The 10,574-nt window shown below is 34.9% G+C and overlaps 1 protein-coding gene across 3 annotated transcripts in view; it reads left to right on the top strand.

Annotated features, from left to right (window-relative positions):
* LOC106884044 (serine/arginine repetitive matrix protein 1) overlaps nt 1-10,574 on the top strand; it is an 82,646-nt gene that overhangs the window by 54,300 nt on the left and 17,772 nt on the right. For all 3 annotated transcript variants that reach the window (XM_052978539.1, XM_052978538.1, XM_052978537.1), the window contains 4 exons: nt 673-729; nt 4,463-4,513; nt 7,848-7,877; nt 8,534-8,599. In XM_052978539.1, coding sequence (XP_052834499.1) covers nt 673-729; nt 4,463-4,513; nt 7,848-7,877; nt 8,534-8,599 — 204 coding nt within the window. The remainder of the gene's footprint in view (nt 1-672; nt 730-4,462; nt 4,514-7,847; nt 7,878-8,533; nt 8,600-10,574) is intronic.

Here is a 10,574-nt window from a genome sequence, read left to right as displayed (position 1 = left end):
CCACAGTAGGCAACGAGGGTTGTTGAGTGTGCAAAAAAGAATATAAGATTTATGGAATGGAGTAGAAAAAATCTGGGCTACATATGCTTCATGGCAAGTGGAACCTCAGAAGTGGTAAAATCCATTGCGCCTCCACATACAAACATATAGACACACACATAAACACACATACTTCCATACTTACACACACACATGCATACATCTTTATATATGTGCATGTGTGTGTGTATGTATGACAAGGTACTGAAAAGTTACTGGCTTTAAGAATATCATGAAAGGCCTGGCTGGAGATCCAGCAATCTGAGTTCTTTTACAGGGCTTAGAAAAACTGAAGGACCGCTGTAATAAGAGTGTGAATCTGAGAGGGGAATATGTTGAATAAAATCGTAATTGATCCTCTTGTATTTACTGTTACTTAAAGCCAGGAACTTTTCAGCACCACCTCACATGCATGTACACACACACACACATACACACACACACACACACACACATGCACATTACACAAACATATTCACATATGCACACATAAAACACACACACATTTTATTGAATTCAAACTATTTCAAGTAAATTTTTAAAGTAATTGAAATTCTGTGCAATTTGAAATCATAAAATATATTTGCTATTTTAAAATAATCAGATATTTTTTGCTTTTAATTTGTTTCATAGCAACCATATCACCAAGGCAGCAAAGATTCCTGGGAGTTCCTCTCAGACACTGACATGGTAATTATTGCAGTCTAATGACCTGGTTGTTTCAATGAATACACCAATACTCACACACACACACACATACGCTCACACACACACATACACACACAAACACACACAAATACACACACACACACACACCTGCATGCATGCACACACACACACACACATACACATACTCTCTCTCTCTCACATACACACACACACAAATATATAGATACACATAAATACACACAGACAGTTATTTTATGATATTCAAATCATTTATCATTTCATATAAATGTTTAAAAGTGATTTAAGCTATGCATAATTTTAAATCATTGAATATACTCAGAGAAAAAAAACTTCCTCTTCTTTATATATATATATATGCATGTATGTAAATAATAATAATAGTATTTTATAAGCTTAAAGCTTATAAGTAATCACCACACAATGACTAAAGAAAATAGTATAATAATGGGGTGTATAAGCCCTCGATGGATAAAAATAGGTTTTCTTATATGTGCGGGACACAAACCCGCACCACTTTGTTTTCGTGACAAGAATGCTACCATTACACTAGCATACCAACCTGCTTCACTCCGTCAGATTTAAGAACTATGATTAGTTCATAGTGTTGTATTTGTAAACAAACTTTCATGTGCTTTTACTGTGAAGGTTTTTTAAAGCAGCGTTGATTTTTACAATTCTGTAAATAATAAAAATAGTATTTTATAAGCTTAAATCTTATAAGTGATCACCGCACAATGACTAAAGAAAATAGTCTAATAATGGGGCATATAAGCCCTTGACGGAAAAATAGATAAAAATCGATGCTGCTCAAAAATATAAATGCAAGATCCAGGGATCAAGGCGTAGGAAGAAAGTTAGCTTCAAGCAATCCATAGTAAATATAAAGAAACAACATTTAGGAACAATAGTGTTTTATTGAGAGGGAAAGTTGCAGATTATTTTTCGTTATCGAAGAACAATGAGCAGTAAAAGTTATTTTATATTCCACAGTAGGCAACGAGGGTTGTTGAGTGTGCAAAAAAGAATATAAGATTTATGGAATGGAGTAGAAAAAATCTGGGCTACATATGCTTCATGGCAAGTGGAACCTCAGAAGTGGTAAAATCCAAGCGGGGTATATTCCGCTAGCTACTCTTCAGGCCAAGGATATCTTGATTAGATTAAAGGTTACATTGTCACAATGAGGTACATGTTGATGCAAAGAAGATTCTATCAGAATGTGTGAAGGGTACAGTATGAGAGGGGTATATAAATGTAGGGAGAAATAAGTATTAGAAGAAGGGAAGAAAGACGAAAAAATATAAGGGAGTGAGAGGTGACACACCATTTCGAGCGTGGCCGTCATCAGTACCTGCCTGACTGGCCCTCGTGCCGGTGGCACATAAAAGCACCCACTACACTCTCGGAGTGGTTGGCGTTAGGAAGGGCATCCAGCTGTAGAAACTCTGCCAAATCAGACTGGAGCCTGGTGTCGCCTTCTGGTCCACCAGTCCTCAGTCAATCGTCCAACCCATGCTAGCATGGAAAGCGGACGTTAAATGACGATGATGAGAGGAAGGAGAAATTGGGCTAGGTCAGTTGACTAGTAGTAGATAATATAGCAGTTTTGGCTGAATCATAGAATTTAGTAGTGGGATTGGTACTTGAAGGAAAGATAAATTGGAAGGGAGAGGGTGAGAAAATATTTTGGCAGGAGAAAGAAAGTGTGTATGAATAAAGCAAGGTAGGGTGAGGAACTTAAGCCGGACTAGCAGGTTGTTGGTAATCAAAGGCAGAAACTAGCAGGGGAATGATAGAAAACCAATTTTTAAAAATGTATGAAGTGATGGAAGTGTATGTAGGTATATGTATCTGTAAGCTTATGGATGGAAGGTGTAGGAGGGGGAGCTGAAATAAAAGGAAAGAAAAATATTTTGGAAAATAAGTAAAAATATGGAGAGAATTTTGTAATTGATGATCCAAGAATTAAAAGGGGAGAAAGATATTGTTGGTTTAATACAAAGTGGTAGTGAGGGTGGATGAGTGGAAAAAAAATATATATATATATGAGAGTTAAGGGGAGACAAGAGCAGGGTGGGGTTGTAATTACTTGTATTTTGAGAATAGATTTAGTGCCCGATGCTTGCAGGTAAATATACTTCTGTGTTCATTGAGACAGTCTATGGATTGCAAAATAGCCATGAAGTCACATTTGTTGTTATATCCATTGTAAGGTTTGGTGTGGTTGACTATGGACCATTTGAGAGGGTAAGGGGTTGAATCAAGCGTTAGTTTACTGATAAATTGAGATAACAATATACTCTTTTACTTGTTTCAGTCATTTGACTGCGGCCATGCTGGAGCACCGCCTTTATTCTTTGGAAGCCTAGTACTTACTCTATCGGTCTCTTTTGCCGAACTGCTAAGTTACAGGATGTAAACACACCACCATCAGTTGTCAAGCGATGTTGTGGGGACAAACACAAACACACAAACATACACACACACACACACACACACATATATATATACATATATATATACATATATATATACATATATATATATACAGGCTTCTTTCAGTTTCATCTAGCAAAGCCACTCACAAGGCTTTGGTTGGTCTGAGGCTATAGTAGAAGACACCTGCCTAAGTTGCCATGCAGTGGGAATGAACCTGGAACCATGTAATTGGTAAGCAAGCTACTTACCACACAACCACTCCTGCGCCTGTTAGATTGTATTTGGGATTTGAAGCTAGAGTAGTGATTGCTCACCCTAACTTTGAAGGTGGTGCTACATGAGCCGATGTAAATGTAGTTACAGTTGTTAGTTGATACTGTGCACTTATAAACTATGTTTTTAGTGAGACAGTGGTTATCTAAAGGACAGGAGGTTGAATGTCTGAAGCTACATAGATTTGTAAGGGGCATTCCAGATGAGCTCATGACGGTATTGTTATTTAGTGAGGAATCGGTGTTCGGTTTGTTATTATAGTTGGTGCTAAGATTATCATTTGATAAGGAGTTGAGGGTGGTGTTGTTGAGTTGTATGGTATGATAATTATTGTGTTTGGTGGTATCCTCTGGGATGTTCTCTATTATGACACCAATATCCACCTCCAGAACCCTATCTCCACCCAGGTAACCCTCTAATCAGATTAACCCATTACCTCCCATAATTCTATTAACTGGAATTTTTTTATGAAACTTTGATTTCTAGCATAAGACAGCCTTAGAAACACGCTGGAAGGATCAAAATAACATTTCAAAATAACATTTCGAAATAACATTTTAAATAGAAATAAGCGAGATATTGGGTGAAAAATTAGCAAACCTCATTTGAATATCAGAGAAATATACCTAGTAGATATAGCAAAAAGGTTAGATATGTGTAAATATTGACAGATAATTACGAAATTTGTTATTTTTAAGTGATCTCATATGAGATCACTGGTAGGTAATGGGTTAAACAAACTAGAACCCATGACGTATATATACATTGATAAAAACCTACAACGCTCTCTCTCTCTCTCTCTTTTTCTCATTCATTGCAAATACCTTCTCTCCTTTTTCCAGCCTACTTGCATTCATTTCTTTGTTACTTCCATCCTTCAATCTAATTTACATTAGCTTTTATTGTCATAGAAATATTGTTATTGCAATTAAAATTTTAAAGTATTTTGCTATGATCAGTAAAAGTAAGACTTACTATGTTGTTTCAATCTAAAATTTTTTTGTTTCTGTTTATTTTATAGAAAAGCCGAAGTGGCACGCCATTCAAAGAGTTCCTCTCAGACACAGAAATGGTAATTTTTATTGTGGATATATTCTCTTTGGTTTCAATAGATAGCAAAGGGAACAGTCACACATATGCATGCATGCTATACATACATACATGCATGCATGCTATACATACATACATGCATGCATGCATACATACATGCATGCATACATAATACATACATACATACATACATGCATACATACATACATACATACATGCATACATACCTACATACATACATACTATACATACATACATACATACATACATACATACATACATACTATACATACATACATGCATGCATACATGCATACATACATACAAACATACATTCATTCATTCATTCATTCATTCATATTAATAGCATACAACCCAAAGATCAACACAAAGATGTAGCACATGTGAAGTAGATTTTGAAAGTAACCAGAAGTTAACTGTTAAACAATGTTAAGTGATGACAGTCTTATCAGTTACAACATCATTCCCATGACCCCTTGTTTTGCCTACTATAAAACGCCCCAACAACACACCACACTTTGTTTCAAGAAGGATTGAGATAGGGGGGGGGGGGTAATTTTATTTGGATTTGACAGATTGAGTATGCTATGTATTCATACTCTTAAATATTTTTTTCCAACAGTTCTGTACATTTCATTTTGGTACAATTTGTGAAAGCTATTTTAATTCTGTGCTGTAGAGTCCTTGAAAGGTATTTGCTAATAATGTGACATGTCCTGATGTTGTTACAGTTGCATTCTAGTAACTGTTGCGATCTCTATATATTTAGTTATAGAGTGATATTTCAGCTGTTGTGTTTTGCAAGGAAGTGTATTTAACTTTTACCTTATTCTTATTGAATAATGTTTCTCAGCTGTACATACTTTAAACTGAAAATTCTGTCCATATATAAACATATGAACAAATACTCATTAAAAGACTTTTTTAATTACTAATAGGATACTCATTACATCCATACTAAACTTGGAATAGTGATAGAATGAATCATCAGCTTCAAATTAATAAATAATCCCTACTACTTGTATTGTGCATTCTTTCTTCTGTTTTCAGTTTGTGTGTCACACTTTCCAAATAGTTCCTTGTTGGAAAAGTGTTACATACAAAACTCAAAGCCCTTGAGAAACTCCAGGTATTCTCATCTAACAATATTTTCAGTTTTTGAAGATGCTATCAATATCTTCAACAGATTTCAGAGCTATATTGGAATGTAGGTACAACTCCTGCTTTATACATCATAAGTTTTTTCTTTTTTTTTTTTTGTCAGTTCATGTCATCACAATAACTGAATCTCCTTAACAATATCTGTGATAGATGACCATAGATTATTTTAGTTGTACTGAAAAAACTTATGTCAAGCCTGTCAGCCAGATTTTGGCTTTAATCCTATTAACAATTTTTTTCATTGTACATGTTTGTTTCTAAACTGCAGCCTCTGATTTTGACAAACTTTCTTTTTGTGCTCATTATTCTACTAGTTTTAGGAAGCTTGGAAAGTTGCTTTATTTCTGTTGATCAGTTGCTTGATCTAGGAGTTGTTCTTGGTAAACCAGTTTTAAGAGTATTCTCACTGTAAAGTCCAAGGAGTACTGACAAACTGCATAGATGCTTGCATTTAGAGTAAACTATGTGTTTTCGACATTATAACAATATCTCAGGTTTATGGATGATATTTCATCAATTAGGCACTGCAGATTATACAGAAACATAGTATTGACTTTTCACTAGCATGACTTCTGCAATAGATATCGTTTCTGAATTGAATTGCCATGTTAGAGTGTATTAGTTGATGGTCCATCTGACAATCATCATCTCCCTTTATGATATACTCTAGGTGTGGGCCTATACAATGGCGTAGCCAATCATATACAAGTGGTTTAATGGCAGATGCTGTCAGGAACATTTATATCTGTTTGCCTATCAGATCAGAATATCGGTGATTACTAAGTTATGCTTTTTGTATGTAGTTAAGAGCAGATGCCATTTCACTCAACCTTTCTATTAAAAGAAAACAAATGTCAACATTTATAGCATAGTAAATAATGAAGCAAAAACACTGGTGTTTTAATTAGCTATACAAAGCCACCTCACTCCATGTAAACAATACATCACATTAAAGAATCATAAAAACAACTACCCATCCAACCCTAACTGCAAATTAGTAATTCTCATCTTCCCTAGAATGAACTATGTGCATAGCTAGCAGACAATCTGAGTTTATAAACTTTAAAAAAATTAGGAAAACCATGGATTGCAACTGCACTATAATCATGTAGTTTAACAATATATAAAACAATACTGGTGTAGAGTTATCTGATTTGACGTAATAGATTTTTAGTCATCCCTTTTTAAACATGTTATGAAAATCTTAAAATTTGGGAAATAAGTGGTTCTTATTTTTCAGTGACTTTTTCTCTATCATGAAGCATGCAAATGAACTCTTTGACATGCCTATGGAATATGCAGAAGTTTCTGAAATAAACAATATATCTTAAAGAAACTCAAAAATATGTGTTCTAAGATAAATCAATCTGGTGTCACTTACTCCTTTCAACAAGTGAGTTGAACTGAACACTGCAAACCAACAAAATTCTGGTTAATTATAGAATGTTCCAGTTTCTTACAGTAATGAGTTATATCATCCATTATGCAATGTAAACATCATCTTTTCAGCATTCTGATAAAACCACTAAATTCTTAAGACTATGGTAATTATTATTTTGTATTTTATAAACCTGTGGTACATTACAGTTTATGTTGATAACATATAAGTTTGAAACTCCATCAATCATTTCAGCCCAACAAAGGAATCTTCCATTACCCTCCTCATCTAGTTCTCTGTGAAGATCCATGTCAACTTATGGAAGCACACAGCAATGTAATCCTCTTCACAAAAATGACTTCTCTGACCCAGTCAACTGACCCAATACCCTCACTACAAATATCTCAATTGTGATGGAAAGCAACTATAAATAATAATCACTTCCTTTATCATGTTAAGTTTCTTTCCCTTCTCTGTGATGACCAGCATGACTTCTATTGAAACAGATTTACATTTTACCTTTGGAGTAATATTAAACTCACAAATCCTAATGCATTGCTATTACAAGGTAAAAGGAAAATATGTACATATACAAATATACTACTTATGATAATATAATTATCACGAATTTAATAAATGAAATCAAGATTTATTAAGACCAAAAGACTGTGACCAAATAATTTAGAGAATCCTTATAGTAGTTGTCTGTGAAAAGCAGAATCCATTTGAAAAACATGACTTGGTTAAATTGTATTACATAAACTAAATTTCAATTTTTTTCTTTTTATTTTTTCAGGACAAACCTTCTAAAACATCAACAGCTAAAGTATTTATCTTTTCTTATTTTATTACATTGTTCAAAGAAATAAGTATTGTTTGTTAGCTATTTTCTTCCAAAGTTTAAATCTGCCAAATTATCTCTGAAGTCAGTGTCCAAGTTTTACACCTTATAGTTTTTCTAACTAAACTAAAACTACAATAGTCACAGAAATCCCTCTTTCTTACTTTATCTTTATGTTAAACATACCATTATGTTATTAGTATAGTGGAAATTGTATTTTCATAGCAAGAAAATTTGTGAATATATACATACATTTTAGTATCTCAGTTACAGTCATCTCTTAGTCTTGAGGACTTCCACAAAAGTAATGTTGTTGCCTTCAACATCAATCAGTAAAGCTTTTGGCTTCTCTTGGAAAGGTGCATATGGGTTTCATTCCTCTAGCATCACTTGGCTTATCAAAATAGTCAATCAAATGATGGCAGATAAAGTAGTTTGATGAGTGAGTTGAACTACTGGTGGTCAAAAGATGTGTGTGTGTGTGTACAGATGTACTTATTGTCATGTGTATGTTCATGAAAGTGTGTGTATACGTGTACATAAGGCTTAAAGTTATATATTATAATTCATGTTTATAATTTTGATCGTATTGTTTAATTCTATCCTTTACATCTGAGTAAACTTGAATCCATTCTTTGTAGGTAACTTCATCACTTTTACTTCAGTGTAAAAGTATGGATAGTCAAAAAGGAGCTCAAGTAAAACAGGTATGGGCACTGTTGCAATCCATTCATTTCTTATGAGTCAATTATCACATCTAAGTTGGGGATTATCCAGGATATTGCTGAGACAGAAGAGTATCTGAAGTGGTGGGATCAGTGCTTGGCTGAACTTGATATCAATCACTAAAGATTATGTCTCACTTTTTTGCTGAACATAGGCACTCATTCTTTTGTTTGACTTTGGTAATGCTGATGAGTTTAGTTTTTAATTTTACTCTTTAGTTTATTGAATAAGGTGCAAGGTAACACATTGGACTGAGGTTAAAGAGGGGAGATAATCAATGAGATTTCTGAAATTGTAAAACAAGGTGAGAGTAGAAATTAGAGGCAGAGAAGAAAATTAGATGAATAATAAAGATGTTAGAAAATGGAGAAACAGGATAACATATTTTGAGAGTGAGGATGGAAATAAGGTCCGACTATATGAGTACATATGCCCTGGTGCATCATCACAACTATCTCTCTCTTTCTCTCACACTCTCTTACTCTTGCTCCCTGTTACTGTCACTTTCTCTCATTCTCCCTCTCTCTCCATTTCTTTCTCTCCCTCTGACTGTAGTAGCCATTTATCTCTTCAACAGCAAGACACCTGTTTTTGTCCCTCTATAAATTAACCTCTCATCACTTGGCACAAAGCCACCTCCTTCAATACCACTTCTGAGAAGAATGCTTTTTACATGGGTGCTTTTTATGTGACACCAGTGCTGGTGCCATGTAAAAAGCACCCCGTCTACTCTGTAAAGTGGTTGGTGCTAGAAAGGGTATCAAGCTATAAAAACCATGCCTAAGCAGGAAATGGAATTTGGTGCAGTCCCCAGGCTTACCAGCTCCTGTAAAACCATCCAACTCATGTCAGCATGGAACATGGATGCTAAATGATGGTGATGATGATATTGTAACACCATAGAATGATAGAAATTTAGACCTTCTTTGTGCTTTCATTTACACTAATGTTTGATTAAAATACACTCTGATTTGTTTTGAGATCATATATATCTCTATGTTAAATTTTCCTTAATCTCAAGTTACTTGTGCATTGAACCCATGACCTGGTTTCATGGCTTTGGAGCCATTTAAGTTTAGGGAAAGACATAGTGCTAGATATAAAAAAATAAGCCATTTGGGGCTAGAAATAAAACAGAAAAACATGAAATTCTTCAAGTGTCTTTTGCAAAATCTGTGATGAGCCCAAATGACAAAATCTGTGATGAGCCCAAGTGACAAAATCTGTTATGAACCCAAGTGATGCTGATGACCTGGAGTCGCCTCTGATATATATATATATAAGTCAAGTTAATCTTTTCAAATATATATATATCTTTTATCTTTTACTGGTTTCAGCCCAGGACTGTGGTCATGCTGGTGTAGTCACTTGGTGTTGTTTCCAGTATTGTTTTTGCTGAAGTAGCGAGTTGGACAGAGCTGCTCTCCTTTGTGTCTCCTGCTGCGATGTGGATTCATCTGGTATCTCAGATAGAAACCTGTCCAGACGTTTCTTGAAAACTTCCACATCAACACCAGGTTGCCTGACAGGATGTTGAACAATTGTGGGCCCTTGAAACCCAGTACTATTGCAGTACTCTGTCCTTATTTTAGATGGGAAAGACAGGATCTTTGGTATGATGCAGTGCCGTCCAATTTGAGGATTAGTATAGCTATCAGTTCCAAAACTGGGAGCTAAACCCTCTAAGATCTTCCAAATATATATATCACCACATATCTCTTTCACCTTCTTTCCAGGGAATAGAGACTCAGCTCATTCAGCCTTTCCCAGTAGGGAGACCATAATTGGGATTAGTAGTCCAAGCGACTGAGAACAGAAGTCATCCGTAGGAGTAGCAGGGCCTCCCTCTTCCTGGTTCTGAATATCCTCAAAATCCATCCAGCCACTCACCTGCAGTGTTGCCATCTTGGTAATATGCACATGGAATATATATATAAATATATATATATATATATA

This window comes from Octopus bimaculoides, chromosome 2 (genome assembly GCF_001194135.2).
Source record: "Octopus bimaculoides isolate UCB-OBI-ISO-001 chromosome 2, ASM119413v2, whole genome shotgun sequence".
Classification (NCBI taxonomy): Eukaryota; Metazoa; Mollusca; class Cephalopoda; order Octopoda; family Octopodidae; genus Octopus; species Octopus bimaculoides.
The sequence above is the reverse complement of the archived record's forward strand: the minus strand, read 5'-3'. Positions and strand labels throughout refer to the sequence as shown.